The sequence below is a fragment of the Tauraco erythrolophus genome, chromosome 4, assembly GCF_009769465.1.
Source record: "Tauraco erythrolophus isolate bTauEry1 chromosome 4, bTauEry1.pri, whole genome shotgun sequence".
NCBI lineage: Eukaryota > Metazoa > Chordata > Aves > Musophagiformes > Musophagidae > Tauraco > Tauraco erythrolophus.
Window position 1 is genome coordinate 76,182,720 of NC_141468.1, and position 25,690 is coordinate 76,208,409.

Below are 25,690 nucleotides of genomic sequence, written 5' to 3' on the forward strand. Positions count from 1 at the left end.
GAATCAATACACAGCAATTTGTTTGATCACAGGTGGCAACAAGCCAACTACCAAAGCAGATATCCCCAATCATCCTTACATTTGTGGGCAACCTATCCAAATGACGTGACACTAATTAAATGTCAGTTAGTGCAATTGTTCGGAAAAAAGAAAAAGCTATATTCTCCTTCTAAGTAAAAGAACCCCAACGGCGAAAGAGCCACATTTTTTTTTTTTGCATAAAAGATGCTCAGACCAGAAAATAATGTATTATAGCAATTTTTAAATAAAGCATGGGTCATAACTTCAGCCTACTGGTAAACAGAAACATGAGTCAACAGCAATTACGCTATTGAAGGGCAAAAACAATGAGGCTGGGTACAGAGACAGCCCTTTTGCAATATATTTTTCTGACTTATGTGATGCATATGAACTGAGCAAGATACTTTTTTTAGAAATCTCTAAGTCTATTAATTGCTTTCAGCGCTTTCTGCGTTTAGGCAGGGCAGAGGAAAGCTGCCTGAAAACATGATCTGAACAATGCTGCTTCCCATGTCACATGACCTGAACAGCATTAGCATATGCCTCCAACTGTGGTCTCATAATAAGAGATGGGAAGGAGGAAAGGGACCTGAAGCCTCTTGTTGGTTACTCCACTGTGATGGATAAATACAGTCTTATACACAGTCAGGAAATACTTTCTCCAAATCTATATTCCATTTCAGACACTAGAGGAAAAAGACACAAGTTCTCAGAACTATCATAATTAAGCTAAGACAAGGTACCTACACTAAAATAAAATGAATCACTTTGTCTTCTTTTTGCAGACAAAATCCATGTCAGAAACATCAGAGTTACGGGATGAGGAAACAAATTTGCCTGAAGACAATCTTGGGGATTGCATCTCGAAGTATCCATTTTTATCCTTTTAAAAAAACAATTTTGAAGTAGCCTATTTAATTTTTATTAATAGTGTTCTGCAAACAAATCCTGTTTACAGCATGATTCATGTCAGCTGTCTCCTTAAAGTGAAATACTTTTTTGGTTACAGATTGAAGTATTTAGCCATTAATAGCATGGGTAACGCAGTCTATAGAGAACACCAACTCTGGAGGAGCAGAGAACATTTGCCAGAACACTGCTAGGGGATGACTGACATGAGCAGCTAGCCTGAGCTTTCCAGTTCTGACAAACATGCAGCTGCATGTCACTCACATATTCTGTCAAAGCCGCAGAGCTTCTGTCGAGATAACTCAGCACACACTGCTTCCTGCTCTTCACAAAAAAAAAAAAAGTAGATAGACAGATAGACAGACAGATATAGAAATCAGTGGAATTTTGATGCTCTGCACTAAGCTCTCCAGACCAAAAAGAGCAAAATTTTATTTTAAATATTAAATGCTATTCAGAAAAAAACATAGCGATGTGACTAGTGAAGGACCCATCTGTATTCAATGAAAAGTGATTCTGAGATTGAGAACTTAACTGAGTAATTATTTAAATGTCAGTAATCATAAATGAAAACAGGCAGGCACTTCATTCCACATTGAAATAAGATGGCTTTTACCATAGCAGACAAAATTTCACAGTGCAATGACACAATTGTGTCACACTTGGAATTAATAAACTGTTGCTAAAAATACTTAACCCCCTTCTACCCCCCTCAATCAGTTGTCCCACAGGAAAGACACAGAAAATCAAAACTGATAAAGATAAATTAAAACAACACATGCTGTCACATTGCTGCAAACTTGTCAAAGAAAGAGAGATGAGAAAATTCCATTCTTTTTCTTTCAATCATCCTTGATTTGAGGGTTGCTGGCATCAAAAACCTTTGTTAATTTGTCTGCTTTCAGAAGAGAAATAGCAAAGAGTGAGCATCTGAATTCCTTCTGTCCCAAATTGAGTTTGGAAATGTTTCTTTTGGCTGGGGTCCTGCCACATCTCAGGAAGTGTCCAGCCTGATTTGGAAGCAGTTTTCGTTCTCGTTAATACAACTGATTCAGACATCTTGCAGATTACCTAATTCGAGTAAGATTCCTTTTTAAAAAATTAGAACTCATTTATTTCTAATACGAGAACTGATGCATCTACAGCATATTTTAAGCGTCCATCTTCAGTGTAACATCTTAAATGCCCAGAGTGGTGGCAATTGTGAATTTTTATGCTTAAGACAAATCTGAGATTTTTTTTTTACAAGCTAGAATACAGTACAAGTTTGAGAAGGAGGTTGCACAGCCTTCCTTTCCCTTTTACTCTGTGCGATGAATACAGAACAAGCAGCTTGTAAAGATGACTTGCACTGCAAGAAGATGCGCAGCAGATGAAGGGCAGAGGGGAAGAGAAGGGGCAGTTCCAGCCCTACTGAAAAGCTGAGCAGCAGCAGCAAGGATGTAGAACTGTGCTCCCTCCACAGAACCTAAAGTGTATTTGTATCCTTGCCGTTCTGAACAGCGTAGTCTCTAGCCTTTGGATTTATGAATGAATATTCTCAGTTTACACTTGGCACATCTGAACATAATTTATTTACAATGCCTGAGCACCAAAAACACAAACTGTGCTTATTACAAGGTTCCTTTTTATTTGATGCCACACGAATCAGTCTTGAGATTTATCTCATCTCCAGGAATCCTAGGTAAAAACATTCACATGAAAACAAAAGAGCCAAGAACTCAGAAATGTTTATATGGCCAATGTCAAGCTTTCCTGGTGTTGCATTTTTAAAAGATATTTGATTGATCACAAGAAGTGGAGGCCAGGAGGCAAACTCTCTAAGCTGCAGCAATCCAAACGTATTCAGAATGCATTACCATCCATCTCTACCAAACCTGACTATCACCACCAGGATGTATTCATTCACACTAAAAAATGGAACCAAAAATTTCTCCATCAGCAAGATTTGTTGTGCTTCATGGAGGGCATGAGGAGGAAAGATTAATCATTGTTTACCACTGCTTCTGCTATTGAACAGATAAAGGACAGCTCTAGTTGGCACAATAATCATACCACAGGACATTTATTACTTTATGATTAAACTTCCATAGCATGGCTATTACCATTTCATTTAGAAGACTTAGTCACCGCCCAGGACTCTCCTGTGGTACCACGAGACAACAGCGAACAAAACCTTTGTGCTGCAAAGCACTTCCAGTCAACAAAAGAGATGAGGTAAGAGAGAAAGACTTGGCAATGGGGGCTACTGCAAGAAAATTTTCCTATAGGGGATAGTTATCTTTTCTGTTTTATAACTCTGTAGTGTGATTCCTTCATCCTGAGTTTATTGTTCCATCACTTCTGAGCTGCTGCTGATCTTGCATGGTCTCTTTAGTAATCAGTTGTCTACGCAATTTTTTTTTGTAGCTGTTTCCTTATTTGGCTGCTCCTCAGATCGCAAATGTTATCGAATTTTGGAAGTTTTAGTAATAATACCAGCAGGTTAGCTTTAGTTTTAAATTGTTTAAAACATGGACAAACATGCACTTATACCTTTAAGGATACTCTCTAAAACATAAAATACATTAAAAATAATGATCTTACCCACGTTTCAAATTGGTATTTTGCATAAGACCAGTACAAATTTAACATTATCAACATTTGAGATAGGCTTGAGCAACATTCCTGCCCTTTGTAACCTATTAGACATCTTCATGCAGGTCTGAACAGTGCAGTTTATACCCACCTTTATAATGAATGAAATAAAAGTTCCCTTAAAAGCTGTCTTCTGACCTCCAGATGTTGGGGGGTTTGCAAACAAAACACAGATTTTACCATGCAGTTTATTTTTACTGTGTATCAGTACACTCAAACTGCAGGTTAGAGTTTAAAAACTAAGAGGGCACAGTGAATTGTACTCATACTGACTTAAAACAAACCCCAAAACCACCAGCCACACACTGCCTGGTTTTTAATTTATCACGATACTTTATATCCAGTCTGTAATCTGCTTTTCTAGAAAAAGAGACATGCAAGCAAAAGACACAAAAGGGAACTTCTGCTGTGACATCTTACTAGAGTTTAAAAGCAGAAGTGCATTTCTGAATCCTAACGCCTACAACGGATAAAACTGCCTCGGAGGCTGGGCAGCTCTGAAGCGAGTGGGTCCCTCTCCATCTTGCAATTTCGGTGTGGGCAGCACCAGCTGCTTCAGCCACCTGCACAATCCCATACCTGAGTGGTATGGAAGCCACAGGCACAAAGATGCATGCTCCATAGCATGGCATTACTTATATCTCTGGTTACCAAAGCAGCTGGTTAAAGGTGAGAGCCCCCATTTAGTCTCTCTTCAGCACAAAATAGGTTGCTGAGGATTCGTGGGGACATATTAACCAGAGAAAGAGAACTACTACCCTATGGCATGAGTTGGGCTTCTTGGAGAAAAGGGCCCGTAAACAAAGCATCAAGATGATTACTGCCAAAGGAATGACACCAGGTTAGAAACACTTATGAATTGTTCTGACAAGAGAGTGAGTATTTAATTAAGCAAGGTAATTTCTCATGGCATGGCAGAGATAAGGTAGTACACACACACAAAAAAAATTCTTATTCAGTGGAAGTGCAAGTCAAGCCTTGCATTTATAAACTACACAGATGAACAGGCTGTGGTTTTGAGGCTCAGCACAGAAAAAAAGTCTCCTGTGGTTTGCTGGTTACTATGAAGATCTAGTCTCAAATGTGCTATGTTAAACCTGTCCTTCCTCTTTGGCCTGACTAAATCATCAGTTGGGTTCAGGATGGTACCAACCCCTTACTTTTGGAATTAAGAGCACTTCTCTGGTTTGATCCCGAAGATGAACTCTGAGGCTTAGTCTTAGTAAGCTGATGATTTTCTTAGATAGAGGAACTCATTTTAGGAAACCAATTATTGCATGTGAAGGTTAGCAGGAACTGAAATTAAGCATTTTTAAAATTCAGTATTAAAAACCTTAAAAATCCTTTTCACTCTAAAGCAGAGCTAGAGTGAAAGTGGTGACATACTTTCTTTCCTTTCTTGAAGAAACAACCTGAAAATTATTACAGAATTTAAGAAACTTAGTTTATTGTAATAGCATCTGAGGCATTAGCCATAATAGATCTCGTTTACGTAATATAAACAGACGTGGAGGAAGCTCTGCTTATAGCAGATTCTTTAGTCTCTGCTAAGGTACTGGGTGACTTACTAACTGGATCCAGTGAGAGTCATCTTGCTGAGAAATAGCTATCTAAATACGCAGTCAGATAAACATATGAGGAAGAAACTCACACTGTCACAACGTTAATTTGGCTGTTGGGGATGAGGACATGCTTGCTGCTGTCAGAGCCCACTCGATAACTTGGCACGAGAAGGGGAGTTTTGGCTCATTTGTACAGATGAGGATGCCTCCACACCAGGAAGAACGCTTCTGCAAACAGTGTTTGTCTGAAATGCAGGCAGAAAATTTAAACACCAAGGAGGAAAAATGTGACATGAAGCAATCTGTCAAAGGGATCCGAGTCATTAAGATGAAAAAGGCTGGGTGAACTTTAGAGACTGAAAGTTTCCTTAGCTAGGCTGGTGCCTAGTTTGAATACCACCTCACCCCTGCATCAGATGTGTTTAACTAAGAGCCTGAGCAGTACAGAACGGACTTAATGGTCTCTGATCTTTCAAGAAATCTTAAGCCTGTTGATGAAGCATGACTTTGCAGAAGCTTTTGTGATCCAAGTCAGAGTCTCAGAAACTGATTTCAGGTACATAGATGTGAAAACGTAGCAATGGGAAGAAAGAGTGGAAATACTGCACCAAGGGTGAAAAACAAAACCCGTTCCCTGCTAATTCTGTGAGGCTGGAAACTATGCCAAAATCAAATGGAATAGGGCAATGACAGTGAATTTTTGTCACTTCCGGAAGAGGAACCGAAGCTCTCACTGTGCTCACGGCTGCGTCTGGAGTGCAAAGAACGCTGCCAGTCAGCCTCCCGGGGCTGTCAGCACGGGAACCGACACTCGCTGGAGCTGATGGCAGAATTGAGATATTCCGCACTTAGAGAAAGAGTCAAAATCATAGCAGACAGCAGGTACAACAGATACCTGCACACTTATAATCAAGTGCAAAAAAATTCATGTCTATCACCTACTGCTTAACAGCCTTGGCATGGCAGATACTTGGCTTTCAAGATCAGCTGGCTGAAAATGTCAGAAAACACTCTACCTGACAAGTCATCTCTCCTTAGAAATCTGGTTTGTGGAGATCTCCTCGTGATTGGGAATATGACAGCTCTGAGCAAACCCAGGCTTGGTTGGAAAATATCAGAGTTGACAGAGCCCATGTCCTTCCTTCCTGGGGGCACAGAAGGACGGAGAGCTGGAGAAAAAATGAGATAGCCTGGCTAGCAAGTGCATGGCCTGGACTACGTATCGGTGGCCAGCGTTACCATGCCACTGACTTGTGTAGATGCACAAAGTAGGACAAGTGCTTTGTTCAGAAGTATCGTCACATTTCCTCAGAGACTATCCTTTACAAACTGTGCTGATACTGCACTGAACAGATGAATTTTGAGCCAAAAAAAGATGAAGTTTGGAGAAGACCCAAGGATGATTACTGCTTTCAGAATAACACACATTTCATCTAGGAGAAATTCTGCAATGACAAGGTTGAGCCAACCCTTTCTTTTATCACATCCACGAGAGTGAAACTTGCTTTTTTTTTCCCTGTACTGCACAGCTGGCATCAATGCTTCAGAAAACCATGGGTATCAGAGCTGGACTCAGCAATTGTTGAGAGGGAAGAATATGGGACTGGTGCAACAGCGATGAGACAAAACACTCAGAAAGAACAAAAGCAAGACATGGAGGAGGTTTTGTGTCAGATCAGTGCAGGAATTACTAGCTACTGGTCACCACCACAGTATGATGATGGCCATAAACCTATTTCTTTAAAACCTTTAAATAGGTCCAAGGAAGAACCAGATATGCAAAGCCTTCCTCCCAAGCACAGCCATAAGTTTAAATCAATTAACATTTTAGTGACTAAATTTTCACTCAGTTTCTAAATAATAACAGCTGTGAGAAGTAATGATGTTAGTGCACATTCATCCTCATTTTAGCTCTCTTGACTCCTGTGATTAGTGAGGAAGAGGTATTTGCCTATTAAGATGAGCTAAATATATGTAAGGATGATTGTTTCATAACAATTTAAAAGACGAAAAAGTCTGGCTTTCATCTGCAGATGGGGCATGCACTGATACACTACACAAGCTCTAATTATCCACTTACAACTATAATTACAGGAATTGTCTCAAAGCTGCCAGTCACTTGCCTTCAACATTCTTAGTAGTGAACTATTTACATTCCCTGTATCCAACCATAATATTTGATACAAGCTACACCTGCAAACTTTTCATCATTAGCACCAGTCTGAAAACAGCACATCCAAACAGCTTTACAGGCTTGAGTGGAAATCCTGAATTTGGACCAAGAGGCCTTCAGTAAAGTCTATTAGGAACTCTTCATCTGCTGCAGATCAGTAGATACCTTTAATAGCAGAACTGGCCCCACTCCAGTACTTGGCCTTGGCTGCTGCAGGTATTTTGAAGATAAATCAGCAATTTCAAGAGGCGAGGAGTAGCTGTTTGGTACACAGGCATCCCTATAGATGCTGTGCTCCACTGCTTGCAAACTGTAAGCAGGTATCCACTGCAGTGGACAGCTCTCTCGTTCTCCTGTGCATATCGTTAATCAGCTTCACTCAAGGTATGAAATCCAAACAAAACTAAAACAGGCAGTTATTTAATGTTCTTGTTAACCATGGGGTAAGCTCAAATATGAAGGAGCATAGCCTAGCAATGAGGGTAAGGCACTGTCTAGTCTCTCCTCATTTAAATCAGTGTGCTCTTGCACTGACTTAAACGAAGCCAGAATCAGCAATAAAGCTGAGAAGCAACATCATTCTCTGCCCACCTTCGTCTTCACAAGTGTGAAGTCTATTCAGTACAAGTTTTTTTTAAAGTTTGAATTTTCTTATTTAGGGTTCAAATAAACTCAAACTCAGATCAAACCCTAGTGGCAATAGTTAAAACGAACAGAGATCAATCATGCACATTATTTGAATACTGAAAGTAAAATTTACCTTGTTCAGAATGACAGCTCAAGGATGCAAATTAAGAATTTGGAATATTGTGGGATATAGCTTTTGGGTGACTCTGTTTACAGAAGAATATAGTTTTCTCAAAATCAATATTTTATATTATTTGTGTGCTGTCAATATAAACAGCTCTTTAAATGAGGAAAATCTCAGATAGAACTCACTTAACAGCAATATAGAGATTGAGTTTGTTTTTTGTCTTAACAAAAATCATGCTATTCCTCAAAATTTGTTCAAACATTAACCAAACAATATCTTAAACGCCAGTGATATTTAAAAAAAAAAAAAAAATGGAAACAGCTGAACCAAACACATTTGGATTATATTTTTCACTTGCCTCTATTGACATATCTATTAAAAATTCACACTTTTCTTTCAAGGATCTTCGGAATCATCCCCAGTTCTACCCCTGTGTAATGTTGTGCCACTCACATAACTATTATGCCCTGTTTCTGTTCTGCTACCTGTAAGATAAATGTACTCGGGCTATAGATTTAGTACTGTAAAATTTAGCAAACATTCGTGAAACTCTGAATCCTTGGAGCACAAAAGGCTATGGAAATGGTGCTGTGATTGCCTTAAAAATCAGGGGTCAAAATGTAAAAATTACATTACACTGGGAAAAGGAATTTCCCAGACCTCAGCCTTATCTGACTTTCTCCCTGCATGCGCCTTTGTCCCTTTGTAGGGAATCCAGTGCACTTACCCTAGGAATAGCACCTGGTCCTTTATGTTGGTCAGGTAGGCACTATGGAGCTCAGTGGTAGAGCTAGCGGTTCAAAGTCTACCCTCCCTTTGCCCTGTGCACGAAGGCGATACAGGGAACTCAGATTTGGATGCTCCCAATTTAATATGGGCATTTGTAATCTGTATCTCTGTATAATGTAACTATAGATATGAACTGTAGTCAAAGGGTCTGTAAATGGCAATAAAAGTATTTTGTGAAGGAAGAACTTCAGGCTTACTCCTGCAAAACACATTTTTTCAATGAGTTTTTACAGCCACTGGTTCTACAAAAACAGAACCTCTCATTGATTTGTACTGGGAGTTCTACTTAAAACCAATAATATTATACGGGTTGGCAATGTGTATTTCAAGACATCTTCTCTCATTTGCTATTCTCTAATCTAATCCTAAAGGCAAAAAGTTTTTGCATTTTTTTCATAGCGAGACAATAATCTGACACTAAGTATTCCCTACCCATCAAAGCTCTCAAGACAGTGCCCAATTGCCACTCAGGTTTACAGGATACAAACATATCCCGTGTAGCTGTAAATTTTGCTAAATCAGGTGCTGAGCATTACATAAATTCATACTATTGTCCTTGTTCTGAAAGACACACCTTTCTTTTGACACAAAACTCACCTTTTCCTTTTAGGTAGGATATAGTTTCCTTCATTACTGGGGGGATTAGTTCGCCTTTATTTTTGTCCTTGATACTGTTAGGAAAAGAAAAGAAAAAAGTAATAGCCTTTAAATGGCATTTATAGACAAAGAGACAAAACTAAGACAGAACAGTCTCAGCAAAAACCTGAGAGATATCTCAGAGCACAGGTTAAATTCCACAAATTAAGGAGCCCACACCTCGGTGCCCGCACCAAACGCAAGAGTCCTCCACAACTCTAACAGGTGCTCAATGCACCACTGAAGCAGGTGTCTTGGACTTCTATTCAAAAAGTCATTCTTCAACACTTTCTCCTCGCTAGAAAAGCCACATAGCTGAACAGTGCTGAGTAATAACAACTTACTAGTGTTATTTACTGTACTGAAGGGGAGTCACGGATAGAGGAGCAGAATAGTGTTCCAGGCTAACTTTGCCCTTTTGCTCCAGTTTTGTTCCCCTTGCTCGGCATGCCCCAGTAGGGCTGCGCTTAACCATGAGACAGTGATGGCGGCGGCTCTGGTCGGATTTGGTTGGACACTGTTGGTGGAACGGGGTTTCAAGGCAGCTTGGAGGCAGGCAAGGAAGGAGTTTGCAGTGAAGGCTTCATAATAGGTCTTGATCAAGGGATGCTGCAAGTTTAAGAGCCTTTTATCATGCAGATTTTTCTTTGTCATTTGTCTCTTTTTAAGCCACAGTGTTTGCATAATTAAAAGGATATTGTACTACTTATTTTGAAGGCAAAGTGATGCAGCGAGATTATTAATGCTTTGAACGATTCTCACGAAATGAGATTTCTTTCTCTTTCATGAGTGAACAGTTGAGGCAAAAAAAGAAAAATCGAACATAGCATTTTCTTGATCAGCGCGGAAAAATCTGCGATTATCTTCATTATTTAAAAAAAAAGTCTCTGGTAGTTTAAAAAGTGTAACAAAAGAGACAGTATCTGCTGAGTATTCTGCTACATTTTTATAGTCATCAACAACAAAATAAAGGACAAATCTCACATTTTAAAGTAGACTCAATATATATTTATGTGTACAATTTCATATTGGATATTTAAAAGGTGATTGGCTTTACTGACAAATTCTAAAGCACCGCAAGAGCACAGCGCAGAGATCTGTGACTGTATCATAAGAGGCTGAAAATGCTGCAGCTCATCGACAGAAAATGCGAGACGTAACACAGCCGTCACCTAGCACTGCTAGCTGAAGTTGTCCCTGCAGAGGAGACAGGGAAAGGCTGATTCTCAGCCTTTTTCTTTTCCAAGTACTGTGATTTCTTCTCTTTCTGTTTAGAATAAATTCTAAATAATGTTAAATAAATTATAAATGCTAAATAATGTTAGAATAATTCTAATGTTTAGAATAAATTCTGGTTTAGTAATAAGCAAGCGCTTATTACTTTATCAGTATAAAACAAATGATAATAACTGGAGTGTATTTGATACAACTTCTGTAACATTATTGCATGAAATGAGCAATCCAGCGTTATATTCTGTGTTCCAACTACACATGAAAACTACTTTAAAATAAATGTTACAGCAACATAAGTCAGCATGGAGGGGTAGGGAAATTGTCAGATCCTCCTCGTATTTGTTTTCCCTGTGCCTATGAAGGGAGTTAGAAGAGGCTATGTAGACTGGCTAAGTCTGGACCTCCAAGCTTAGGAGGTCAGTCACCCCAGGCTTCACATATTGGGGCAGTGGAGGAGTTCCTCCAAGAGTAAGAATCAGAGCAGGATCCTGACTTAGGTACGGAATCACTCTGTGGTTTTGCCTCTCTTATTCATGAACTGACACATGAATACTTCATGCTATTCAACCATCAAACATTTTGACCTCATTTGTCACTCCAGGAATGCAGTGCTGAGCCACCAGTGCTACTTTCAGTTAACTTCACTGCCCACTCAGTCCTACTCTTCCTCTTTCCTCTGGCCAACCTCTTCCCAGGCACTAATGTCTGTGTGTCTGAATGTTATCCAGATTCTCGAAGACCATATTTTCTTTCCTCTCCTGCGCGAATTTTGCAAGTCACTTCCCCTAGTGCTATACAGAACAATGCAACTTGTTACATAATTGTAACAAACTTGTTAATTCAGCTCCCAGAGCTCCTTCTACTATTTCAAATACCTAGAACAACCTGTTGTTTGAAGGAAAATAAACTGTTCCCTCAGCTGTGGAACTGATGAAGTTGATCTGCTATGGGTTTGTATTCTACATCCTACCTCTTTCCTCATCATAGTAATCCGAGATCATTTCCTTGTATCATCTATAACCTCACTCCACTTACACAGTATTTTCATTTCCTTCCCTCATCTCTTTATCTCATATTTCCTCATATAATAAGGTCTATCTCATAATTAATCACCATCTAAACACGAACTGGTGCACAAACAGACCAAATACAACAGAAAATGGAGTTCCTGCTATAGTTTCTCCCCTTTAAAAGCTTGTAGTATATTGGAGAGCTCCACTCCTCTGTCAAATGTGGTTGACATAGGCTCACAGGAGAGCTATGGGCTTAACTAAAAATTAAAACATTGAACAAATTGTTCCTGTTCTTTTTCAACTAAGTATTCAAACCAGAATCTAAAGTATATAAAATTCAATACTGCTCTATGCGTGGGTTAAAACTACTTTGTGGTCACTGCTGTATCTGTATCTTACAGGACTGTTTAGGAAGGGAATTCTCCTTCGTGTAAACAGACACAGGAATTTTGATTTAAAAATATAGCCAGGTTTCACAAAAACATGTTCATAACTATAATTTTAGACATTTGACCAAATAAATTCAGCAATGTATGCAATGCACTTGCAGGAAGAAAAAGACTAACAGTAAGGAGCAAGTTTAATTCAGATAATCCTAATGTATGATCCTTTATACGTTAGTAATTCTCAGCATTTGCTGCTGCTTGCAAGTATGATCTTTAGATGAAATGATACAACTTCTTGTCCTTACACAGTGGCAAGGCATCATTAATTTCAATATGAAACAGTACTAGAAGTAATCCTTCTCTGCAGTATTGTAACAACATGACAATGGCCAGAAGAAATATTAATGATCTGACTTGTGAGACCAAGTCCAACCTCAATCTTCCCCATTATTACAGACATCTTATGAGAGCTAAATCAGAGGCCATAAGTGCTTCACGAAAAAAAACTCACTGACTAGAGATGGCCACGGCTTGAAATGCTACCAGGACCAAGCTTATGACCTAGTCCTCAGAGCAGCATCCTCTTCTAACCCACAGTGACAACCAGGTACCTCTGTAAAATATTTCTCCTAGCAGCAAAATCGTCTCAGCCCCTTTCAGGATATGTATCCCATCACTCCTAGTCTCTCCTGCTCCTTCCAGCTTCAATAACCTTACAGCAGTTTCACACAAGCTGGTGACACTATAGAGCTGAAGGTCAGCATTAGTGTTGCAACCATATAGGAGTTGTGCAGTGCTCAGACCAGCTTCGAGACGCAGGTTGTTCTCCCCTTCCTCCTGCCTTCTACCTGGATGCTGGAGAGGAAAAATTAACAAGTAACTTTCCCTGAGATCCATGAGGTCTCATACCAGCCCCTGCAAAAGTTGGCCATGGCAAAGGGAACAGAGCCATACAAACACAGAACCCGTGAAGCCCCTGCTCTGAAAGGCAGCTTCTGTAGCTGAACTGTTTTCTTCTCTCTAAACTAGAGAGGCATGGGTTTGATGGATGGACCACTCGGTGGATAAGGAATTGGCTCAATGGCCGCACTCAGAGAGTAGTGGTCAACGGCTCGACGTCCAAGTGGAGACCAGTCATGAGTGGCGTCCCTCAGGGGTCCGTGTTGGGCCCGGCCCTCTTCAACATCTTTGTCAGTGACGTGGACAGTGGCACAGAGTGCACCCTCAGCAAGTTCGCCGATGACACCAAGCTGTGTGGTGCCGTCGACACGCTGGAAGGGAGGGATGCCATCCAGAGGGACCTCGACAGGCTGGAGAGGTGGGCCCGTACCAACCTCATGAAGTTTAACCAGGCCAAGTGCAAGGTCCTACATCTGGGTCATGGCAATCCCAGGCACAAATACAGACTGGGTGGTGAATGGATCGAGAGCAGCCCTGAGGAGAAGGACTTGGGAGTACTGGTGGACGAGAAGCTCAATATGAGCCGGCAATGTGCTCTTGCAGCCCAGAAGGCCAACCGCGTCCTGGGCTGCATCAAGAGGAGTGTGGCCAGCAGGTCGAGGGAGGTGATTCTCCCCCTCTACTCTGCCCTCGTGAGACCTCACTTGGAGTACTGCGTCCAGTTCTGGAGTCCCCAACATAAGAAGGACATGGACCAGTTGGAGAGGGTCCAGAGGAGGGCCACGAAGATGATAAGAGGGCTGGAGCACCTTTCCTATGAGGACAGGCTGAAAGAGTTGGGGCTGTTCAGCCTGGAGAAGAGGAGGCTCCGAGGTGACCTTATAGCGGTCTTCCAGTACCTCAAGGGGGCCTACAAGAAAGATGGGGAGAGGCTGTTCAGGAGGACCAGTTGTGATAGGACAAGGGGTAATGGTTTTAAAATAGAGGGAGGTAGATTCAGATTGGATATTAGGAAAAAAATTTTTACCATGAGAGTTGTAGAACACTGGAACAGGTTGCCCAGAGAGGTGGTGGATGCTCCATCCCTGGAGACGTTCAAGGCCAGGTTGGATGAGGCCCTGAGCAACCTGATCTAGTGGGAGATACCCCAGTTCCTTGCAGGGGGGTTGGACTAGATGACCTTTGAAGGTCCCTTCCAGCTCTAACGATTCTATGATTCTATGTTTTCTCTCGCAGCAGATCTGTGTTGTATAACAACCCTGCTGCAGGAACACAGAAGAAAACAGGCAGTGCAGCCCCATTAATAAATTAGCCTTGCAATAAACCACATGAGGAAGGAAGTTCCAGAGGTTCCTTGCACAACATGCAAAGTTGAAATCCCCAGTGAAATTATATCCCCCGGTAAGGGACTAAATAAGAAAAGGGAGTGGGAGATGAGGTCAGTACCAAAGTCAATGCTGGGGATATCAGCGAGGAAAAGCATCCAGCAAATCAAAGTAAGAGGGGAAAAAAGCCCCAACCCATTTATTTTAGCCTTTCTAATATGAGAGTTATAACACACTCCTTGTGTGTCAAATAATTTTGTTTCATGTATTCAGATCAGTACCCTAAACATTTAGGGCAACTTTTATTAAAATTAGTTGAAAGTCTAATTCACTTAAATGGGAACATCATCAAGAATTTAATTTGCTTGGAAGCTGTTACATCTTTATTATTGACAATTTAAGCTCATGGAACCCATTCTCAGTCTCTCTGAAGTTGCACTGATTGTTTTTGCTTTCTTACAGCTGCTCACTCCAGAGGCACCAAATAGCAACCCAGCAGCTTTTTATAAATGTTTTCTAATTATTATTGTTACCCATAAATGTGTTTCCCATTTCAGTGTATAAATAGCAAACTGATTATTTACAGCACTTGCTCCTGCTGAGCACTAGTTTATCTGTCAGAGAGGTGAGACAAATAACTGAGCTATAATTTGTAATAATAAAGCCTACACATAACTTTTCTTTTTCTAGGAAAAAAAGATACAGTTTCTGCACATCTACCACTTTCTACAAGATTCCCATTTCCCTTGAAGGAAAGGTTTCATGCCCAGTACAATGAAAGAGGTCCTCAAGATAAATGATATTTTAAAATAGAGTAAGATTTTTCACTGAAAGTCACATGCAAAGGTTTGTTCTGTTTTTCCAATGCTGGGGAAAGCTGGGATGGATATTTTCATAGCATTTCACAACGTGGAGACACAGTGTTCAGTTTACTGGACCTCAAATGAAAGAAAATAATAGGGGCATTACCTCAGCTAATGTAAATCAGACTGGCTCAGAGGTCAATGAAATTACACCTCTAACCTCTCTTTGAGGATCCTGTCAAGTAATCTGCATTTTTCTTGCCTTGTTCGGGATGGTGTGATGAGCAGCTGCACTTTACGATGGACAATGCAAACTGACATGGGAGATCAGGCACTACTATGGGTAATGTGAAATGAGAGATCTCTTAGTGCTTTCTGCTTAAGAGAGGAGCACAACAGAGCATTTCAGTGCATGCTATAGTTTTCTGTAACTGATTCACAGATCTGAGTGGTATTGCAGCAATGTGTCAGGTTCAAGAGGGATCTATTCCAGCAAGCACAGTAGCCAGGGAAAATGAGTACCCCTCACTACAGGATATATGATTAGTTACTGCAACGCATTATATACCCAATGACTCATTTCTAGACAGTGGACAGTTATCACGAAAGGCCTTTACACGTTGTTCTGAAATGTCATTAGGTATTCTTGGCTGATAATCTTTCTCTCTCTCTCTGCTTTTCCTCTCTTTTTCATTTTTTCCCTGCTGAGACATGCTGAGATTTGGTTTAGAATGCATTCTTCCTCCCGGGTCACACATGCACAGCATGCACAAGCGGAAAGATTATGACCAAAAGGAAAGCACCCAGAAACGTTTATGATAACAATTCAACAAGCAAAAGCTGTACAGTTTTGGCAATTTTGTGTGTCTTCTCTGCCCCCTCTCCCCATCCATGGCAACAGATAGAGAAACAAAACACTTCCTGTCTTCCCACAAAAGATGGTTTCTTTTAGATTTTAAAACCAATTGGAGAAAACAGAACAATGTCAACAGCTAGTCAAGGTCAACTCTGTGCTCTGTGCTGGAGCTCAGCTGTAGCCTTCCTTGATTACAGAGGCAATCGGGTGCAGCAACAGGAGTTTATAGGAGCTTGCTGAACATACAGCGGAGGACAATGATGCAACTTGGCCCATACAGTCAACTATTAATTCCTTTAAAGTGTTGCAAATTTAGGAAGCTTTATTCATGCATTTTAACTGTATTTATCTGATCAACATAAGCAGAGGGTCCCCCAGATTTTGCCTTGCCTTTTTAACCATAAAATCTTTACTAATGGCTTTTGGAATAAAAATCCTATTTTTCACCCTCACATGCAGTGTAAGCCACCAAGGATCTATTCCGAACAGCTAATTCTTGCTGCTCTACATTTTGTGGATGAAAGTAGCATTGCTGAAAGAACAGAAAAATAACATTGCTATATCAACACAATACGTGAACGTTCCTTGAAATATCTGGATTTATAAAAGCAGAAAGGAAAGTAATTTCCATAGTACTGTAGTACTCTCCTCTGTCAGCCTCTGATCACTACCAGCTGGGACATTATACCTGAGGAAGTATCCCTGAACGATCACCCTGTTCCAGCACTGCTGCCTGCTAACATCTGCTATTGCCCTCTGTTGGACACGAGGTGGGGCTTGACAAACCTTTAACTGATTCATTATGGTTGTTACGCTCCCCGCTTTATCTGCACATAAGAAGATGGAATTAGCAAGTTAGAGGAGGACATAATAAACACTAAATGTGCAAATTATCCCCCCTACTCTGTGCTACATATTCTTAAGTACCCGACAAATCTGGGCATGGATTCCTATTCCATTATAACTGCAAAATTAAGCATGGACAAAACCTCCTCAGGAGGATTGCTCTGTCTGATATTCCCATGAAGAGGAATACTAGTTTCAGTTGTGTTATTTTATATTTTCAAGAAAATCACACAGTTTGTAACACAAGTTCAAACCTTTAAAGGTCCAATTTGGCAACCAGGCAATCCAGGCTCGCGATCAGAAATGCTATGGAAAGAATGCCATTCAGTGTACTGGCTAAGTCTGCTCTATACACGGAGGCATAAAGAACTAAATAGAGAGAAAGCCAATCTCTTTTGGGCCTCCACACTTTACTCTGAAGACACCCTCTAAGCCACCTTTGGATGATTTAACTGCCTTTATTGAGCTCATTTATTATGGTTTGAATTGGTCTAGTTTCAGTGAAAACTTCAGGACAACTTGGTACTAGATTCAAGTTCCAGTGGCAAAGACCAAATAATTGAATCCTCACAGGAGCTCACAATGAGAAAGGTTTCCAACTTCATGTCTGTGCCTAACAAAGCACACGCTTAAATCCCAGACAAGTAAATTTAAATAAGGCCAGATGGACATTTAAGATGAAGTCAGCTTGGTGCATGTTTATTTTTTCCTCCCCACAAAGAACTTAGGGTGACACTGGAGGGTTAAAGAGATCACATGCAGCCATTTTCAATTCAGATTTTAGATCCTGAGTGGATGAGGGTAACATAAGAAAGAAAAGTTTTGGACTAATCTGATAATAAACCCTTCAACTTGCTCATAAATTAAACTCAATTAATATAGATTACATTTCAAAAGTTACACTCCCAGGTCTCACAGACTTTCCATGATTTTTAAATGCCTAGTTGCCTTATGTAATTTTGAAAATCCGACTCTACAAGGTTAAAAATGTCTTTGTGAGTTAGACGACTTCTCTAAAATGAGGCACTGGTCTCAGTCATCTATCAGTGTCTAGATGGAAACTTGCTTCAGTTTCGTTTTGCTGTCCTAACAAAACAGGTTTTCTCCCCTCTGCCTGCTAGACAAAAGTGAGATATTTTCAATCAATACTTAGTCACTTTCAGCTCTTCTAGTTTTTAATTACAGCTCTGGAAAGCAAATGTATTAAGCAATATAAACTGAGAAAAAAGTTAAATGAGGAAGTATTATCAGAGACAGCATTGCCTGCTGCTTTTAGGTATGCACATCCAAAAGGGTATGTCTTTACCATCTTCCATAGCCAGAAATCATTGGGATACCATTATCAAACATCTTATCAAAATTAGGCCACTTATGAGGACTTTGGATAAATCTCATTCACCAACCTTTTATTGACTGAATAAAAATCATCATCCCAGAAGTACTTAATCTGATGAAACCTCAAGCTTATGGGCCTTACTGTTTCTTTCTTTAAAACTCAAGAAAAAGACTCCACAGAGAAAGTCCTTTTACAACAGTAGCTTTCTCTCCACACTATCCCTGACAGTACATTTTTTACTAACGGTAATGAAATACACAGCACACATATTCCCATAAGCCTATACAAAATAAAATCAGGGTCTCCCTGTAGCTCACTACAGAAAAATGGAAGAGCCTCACCCAGGAGAAGACTTCTTTGCTAGACAAGTGGGAGGTCACTGCCATTTTGCCATTACAGTCTATAGAGATCGTAAAAGGAGAGGGAATTAGCAAAAGCAGTTCATTCATCAAGATGACAGATGATACTGGTTTTTGGTTGAGATTTTAGAAGGTCTCCACACATATCGTTCCCTCTCCTCCACTAACTTCAACTTTCTTCACAAACACAGTCTGAATTAAGACTAAACCTTACTTCTCATTTGGAAGTCATAGGGTGTTTGTTTATTTGTGATTTTTATGTGGTGATGCAGCACTGCCTCTTCTGCAAGAGGGAATTTGGACAAGGGTGGGCAAACAGAAGGAAAACATATCCCCATGTACATCCATCTCGGACGCCTGAGCGCTGTGAGCTGCACCCACACATGGAGGGTGTCCACTTGTCACTGCCTCCATCACCAGCGCTGGAACTCTCTGGATCGAAAATTATAGCAATGCCTCGCTTGATGTTTCTCCACTCACAGATCTTCCACAGAAAAGCTCTTCATAAGTTTTATACTTTGTAAAGCTATGGCACGCAGCAAGGATGTGGTTTGCTGATGGTAACGCAGCTGGAAAGCAGTATTGCCAGGAAGGGTGGCCATCACACCCTCACCACGTGCAGCCCAGTGAAAGACACTGTTTATTGCTCAGGCACAGTCAGAGGAATAAAACATGACTAGCAGATGGTAAGAGTAGCACACAACATGTTGTCTCATCGCATAAGCCTGCAAGAAGTTTGACAGAGCTGCTTGAGCAGTCAGGCTGGACTGGAGGCAAGTGACAGAGTGTTCCCTGATGCCTGCAAACAGTCCAGGTTTTACTACTGAAGCGGTGGCATGAAACATTATCCTTCTTAATCACCCAGTGGAGCCTCCCTAAAAGATATTCTCTGAATTAGGGAAGCGAGTTAGTCATGTTTCAAGTGTTAGTGTTAGGGTGAACTCTAAAGAGGTATCATAAAAGTTAATGTCATAGTAGCTCTTACACAATAGATATTGATTGTTCTAATTTCAGGCCTTCCAGAGAGGACTAACACTTAACATTTAACCAGGGGAAAGTTATATTTTATATCTCATTTACAGCCAAATCATTAGAACCAGAAAAGTAGACTGGGGGTGGGAGAAGATTCAACAAATGTCCATGTATCAGACAGCCTAAATTACCTTTGCTGAATGTGAACAATATTCTTCAGCTGCTTTTGAGAAGGATGCCATAGAAAGATGACAGAAATGACTGTGGGTAGGAAGCTAGAAGATTTTGCAGGGGCTTTTTTTTTTTTTTTTACCAAAATTGAATCTTGCAAGTACTATTGCCATCCCATTCCTTGTGTAAAGTAAATAATTTTTTGTAACACATGCAGAGCTGTAATCTACGTAAACAGCTGTCAGGGCATTTCTGGAAGAGAGTGATTCTATTAATTTCATAAAACTCTGATCAGAACAATATGTGAGCAACAAAACAACAATATATAAAGGCTCAAGCATTCATTTTAGCTTTATGCAACCATTTTGGAGCCTGAAACTTTATTTTGGCTTTTCTATCCACCATCTAAATATCTCTGAAACACTTTCATACTGCCAGCATCCATCAGCAACAGATTAGCTTGGGGCTTTGTCATATATGGGATAATTTCTGTCCACTGGTAGGAAAGTTGTGCAGCTGTGCTGGCACTAACTACCACAAAGATACTGTAAATGAAGACCAGACAGGTCATAGGGACTGAGGCACTTGTCCTGAATCCATAAATCCTATTGTCCAGCCTCATAGTTTTGTGGCTTTCAAAGAGAATGAGAAACCAAATGTATAATAAACAAAATATTTGAAGACATTCTGTCTTGTGACTCTGCACATTACAGAAGGCTGCAGGTTAAAGAAATCTCATAAATTAGAAATCTCATAGCTTACTATTGCAGGCTGACTCCAAATTGCTGGGTAGGTAGAGGTGGCCGTGGAGGAGGAACCTTAACCACAGGTGGCAGTATTCCCTTCTGTTTCCTCCGAAGATTTTCATCATGTCTGCAGAAATCAAGGAATCGTTGATTTTTCTGTGCACCACGGCTGACAAACTATGTATATGAACAGCTACCAGTATTGTTCATGATGCCAATTTCCTGACAATAGCGTATATGCTGCAGGTCTTACAGAACTTGCATTTAATTCAAGCATTAGGGAAATGTTTAAGTAGTATTTGCGATAGAATACTTAAGCAATAAGTATAAGAATACTCTTTTGCTTCAGTCAATGGAGTATAGTAATAAATGTGTCCAAAAAATAGGAACACGCTATAATTTAACAGCAAAATTCAAACCTATTTGTTACTCAAAATACAACTCCCCTTTCTTCGGCAACCATGCAATCCAATTTATAACCTTAGAGCTGTAAGGTATTTTCTGTTATTCCATATTTACACAAAAGGTGTGTAAAAACCCACCAGGCATCAATAACAGTCATAATCAAAGCTTCCAGTTACTTTCATTCAGCAGTGACATAAAATCACTTCCTGTCAGTACATCAAAGCATTTCCATGTAAAGCACTGTGTCAAAAAGGCTGTTATTGATACTATTACTGGCACTTGACAATTCCAGCCCTATGCATTTATTTTTCTTTTCCTGGGCCGCCCCCTCTCCCATACTCCTCCGTAACACACATACACGCATGATATAAAATAATGGATCCGCTAACAACAGACGTATCCATAAAGTTTAAAATCAATCAAGACTTTGCTGACTGGGAATGCTCTTAGTGAAAGGAAGTCACTTAATCTGTTACAATATGCAAGCAAAGAGGTCAGAATAACATTTTTGCCCATGAATGTTATGTGATACTCATAAGCAGTAATAATATATGAATTGGTTTTGCTAACGCTCCCACAGAAGCTGCAATTATACTAAGAAAATGCTCCACAACTGAGAGGGAGATGTTCCGAATCTGTAAAAAAAACTGTAAAGCGTTGTCTTCTCTAAACATCTGACGCCCTTCAGCACATCTTTGACGTCAATGCAGTTTTCAGAACTAAATCCAATCAAGCACAAATAGGTAAATTAGACTTTTAATCACTGAAGAAATAGGATTAGATTCTGCTTGGAATACAGTGAACAGGATGAACTTCTACCTGCAAAAAGGTGAGACAATGTATTTTAAACTTGCCACGTACCGGATGACTTCTTGAGGGATATTTAGCTGGTCATACTTGAGATGCTCTCTCAGGTCACTTAAATAGTTCAAGTAGGTGATTTTTTTCCCAAACTTATGGCTAAAAAAAATAAAAAAATATCACAAAGTAGTATAAAAATCAGCATGGGAGGAACATTTATGAAGGGTTTAGTTTCTATTACAAAAATGTAAGTGCTGATGCAACTCAAAATTAGACTGTAATCGAAGCAGCAGGAGACATAAGATGTATTTCATTTCATATGATCAAACATACACAGTGCATGCCTGAGAGTCTGATTTGAATAAAAATAACTGACTTCCATCTGAATGCTTTGTGATTTGCATAGATATGAAAAACACTGCTTTAAAAGCCACTGAAAAACAGCTTTCGCACAGCATTAGAAAGCTCACTAAAAACTGTTAACTTTGGAGAAAATGTTACACGGCCAACAGAACAACATGTTCGTGTTATTTAGGTATTCCTCCCTGCCAAAAGACAAAATAATGGGGTTGTGAACACAAACCATAAAGTAGTAAGTGACAGGTGAGCTTTTCAAAGCATGGATAATGTATAGCCTCGAAGTGGTGGGCCATCAGCTTTATCTGTTTTGAAAAGGGCTGGAGAGCTTCCAGGAAACATGCTGAATAATGCCTTTCTATAAGTTGCACAAAACAGACTTCCAAATTGGAAGCACCAGGTATCACTAGTTAGGTCTTGAGTTTCAGCCAGAATACACTACTCACAGGCTGAGGCATTCAAACAAGGTTCAGCAGCACATTTATACACACGGTCTGAAATAACTTCATATTTTTCTGCAACACATATTTTTCCTGTAATTAAGTGTCAAATAAAATAATAGGTGCTTATGATAAAAAGTGTACTTTGCTGCAACTTACTTTGATAGTAAAATTGGAGAAAGATTCTGTCGCATTAATGAATTTATCCCTGGATCGTTAAATACACATACACACGCTCCCTCTAGTGGGAGATGGTACAAACAAAAGTCACTTCAGCATTTTAGAAGCTTTTAATTGAAATGAGCTAAATTTTGCTAACAGTCAAGCATTTTTGGGACACTGACAGATATCAGTCTGTGCGTGTACAATCTCAGAGCTCCTCAGTGTGTCTTTTATCCAAAAGAGCCTGCAATTTCAACATCTTACCTCAGCCACGGGCTAGCACAGAATTCTCTTTAACTAATCACCCTTGATAATACAGGACACGTTACAGAACACATAATTTGTAACTAAGTCGTGGGCAATTAGGAATTATTGTTGTTCCTTAAAAATGCCACATCACCACCACCTAAATGTATACGAATTTGAAAACAGGTGGGTGGCTTCTGTTAGCTCACACATAGAAAAGTCATCATCTTCCAGTTTTTTTGCAGCTTGGAAAAACTACATTTGACTTAACATTACCTTCTTGATCATCTCTTTTGGGACTGGAAAGGAGATCAATTAACTTTTGGAGTCTGAAAAATTTGAAGTATTTACATTTTCTTAAATACTTTTAAATACAAGTGTGCTAAAAATAGGTACTATTTTTGTTCTTCACACTAATAATTGTCATTCGTCCAGTTCTTAGCAACTACATTGTTCACGTAAAAGTACTTAAGCCACATACTAAAAGGTACCAAATGTACTAAAAGATCTCTGAAAAATAAATACATATTTCTTGGTAATGAAATACATTTTATGTCTGTGGTTTTTATGGAAACCCTGTCTACAAATAAGTCTGGGCTATAATTCAGCAAAGGAAACAGAAAGTCCAGAAAACTTTTCTCCTTTCTTTTTGTGAACTTTGGTTTAACATTGACACTTAAATAACAGCATGATCTGCTAAGAGTATGCATGTGAGCATTTGACAATTAAACCATTTCAAGCAGTAAAGAGGGCTTTTTCCTAGCTTCAGCTAATTCCTGCCTTCTGGCTTATGGACTTTTTCAGAGTTTACTCATACTTTCAATTATTTTGTCAGTCCCAACGTACGAATATCTTTGTTTCTGTTGGTCACATTTTAACAACAGAGAAAAGAGTGTTACTAAATTAAACTGAAAACAAGTATCCAGGTACACAGTGGTAAAAGTCGAGTACAAACAAGAACAACCAATCCTGATGAAATCAGAGTGTTCAGAAGGTCAAGATGATGATGCATCAAAGATTACACGCCCTGGTTTGATTTTCCTAGGCTAGATACGAATGCTTAAGCTTATCAGGGTCACCTATTTTCACATCCAAAGTAAACAAGAATTAATTGCCAGTGTATCATACCGTTCTAAGAAAAAAAGTATTCGTTTTATTTACATAGACATGGTAAGGTCCAGGGAAAAAGAATTTGGAACGGGTACCTGTAAATTTTTCTTTTGTAAGAATTAGTAGCCAATTATTACTCTAAGTCAAGTAGCATGGCTGTTGTCCAGCTGTGGCTCTACTGAGTGCGTGCACAGACTGAAAACTGTCAGTGTCCCAAAACTGCGTGCCTGGAGCCATTCCCAAGCAGCTCTCAGCTTCCTTTGAGAAAGAAGTTGATTTCACCCAAGTGTTGTAACGTTCATCAGGAGTTTTTCTGGTTTTATTTTGTTTGTTTGTTTGTTTGTTGTTGTTGTTGTGGTTTTTTTGTTTGTTTGTTTGTTTTTCCCCTAGAAAGCTCTTCATACCCATCCTACAGCAAGTCAGGAACAAAAAAACTCCATCCCCATTCCTGCGGCAACATCAGCTACTGGACATCCTCATCCTGCCTTTGTCACACTTTTCTCACCACTGGTCTATTTCCTGGATCTCTGGTATTTATTTTACTACCAGTTAAAATAAAGATCTATAGTCAGTCATCTTGTTTCAAGAACAGCATATTCTGGAATGATTTTTAGTAACTATATATTTTTTTTTTTATTTTCACATGCCTCTTACACATTCTGATCTATCTAGAAGTTAAACTTCTCTTTTTTAATTAATTACCTTTCTACCAGTCAGAAACTGAGTCAACTGCAAGTTACTGTACTGGACATTTGTAGTTGATTCATCATGCTTCTCAAGATAAGCTGTTTTCGCCCTTTGAACCCTGAGGACATTCATAATACAATCTGAAAAATGTTAGAATTACTTTGAAAGTGACGGAAGTTCAGGAGCAGAAGCTAAGGAAGCCTAGCCACCTTAGCACTTAGCAATACCTGCCCATGGTTGCCAGTTCTTTGTAGATAGCATCAATTTTTACTATGCAAAGGAAAAGGATGCACCACTAAAATACATCTACCTTCATCATTATACCCTCCATCTCAAATTCTTATGGGCACTTCAGGGCTTATCCATTAACTTTAAACACACAAGTAGTATCATTCCTATTCATTTCAGTACTTGAGATCAGACCGAAGGTTAACCATTTATTATCTGCTTTACTGTACCACCTAGTAACTCCAGTCATGGACTCAGTTCTATTGTGCTAAGTGCTGTCAAACAGGACAAAAAAGTCATTCAAGGTCCACAGAAAAACTGTGTTTTAAAGTGACATTTACTTTAACATACCAGTAAAACTACTATGAATTGAGACTCCCTTTTCTTAGAAAGAAAAGAACTCTACCCTATTATTCATACCCAAGCTGAAGCTCACCTTACTCATTAGTTCAAGACAGTTTAAATGGCTATTGTGCCATTACCCGACATATTTTACCTCAAGCCTTTTTAAAAGCAACTTATTAGAGAACAAACCACACTTAAACTAAACGGGAAAACGTGTTGAATAAACTGCCAAGTACCTTATAAGAGGCTTAAAGATATTCCACAGAATTTTTATGAAGTTGGTTGGATGTACAACATAGAGTGCTTTAAGGTTTTTCTTATACCTAGGAAAAGAAAATGAAATCGTTAGAAGACTTTTGAATATCATAGATGGCAGAACTGAATAGCTACAACTGAATGGGAGGTATTATTACAGGAACATTATAAAGCATTCTTTTCAAATACATGAAAAAGACCTAATTCAGAAGAAACTGAATGTAAAA

At 39.5% G+C, this 25,690-nt stretch overlaps 1 protein-coding gene across 1 annotated transcript in view; it reads right to left on the minus strand.

Moving 5' to 3' along the window:
* Positions 1-25,690, minus strand: part of ARHGAP8 (Rho GTPase activating protein 8) — a 61,338-nt gene that overhangs the window by 13,723 nt on the left and 21,925 nt on the right. The window contains exons 5-8 of the mRNA XM_086610515.1: positions 25,445-25,531; positions 21,694-21,792; positions 20,444-20,554; positions 9,443-9,516 (exon numbers count right to left, since the gene is read on the minus strand). Of these exons, the coding sequence (XP_086466641.1) occupies positions 9,443-9,516; positions 20,444-20,554; positions 21,694-21,792; positions 25,445-25,531 (371 nt within the window). The remainder of the gene's footprint in view (positions 1-9,442; positions 9,517-20,443; positions 20,555-21,693; positions 21,793-25,444; positions 25,532-25,690) is intronic.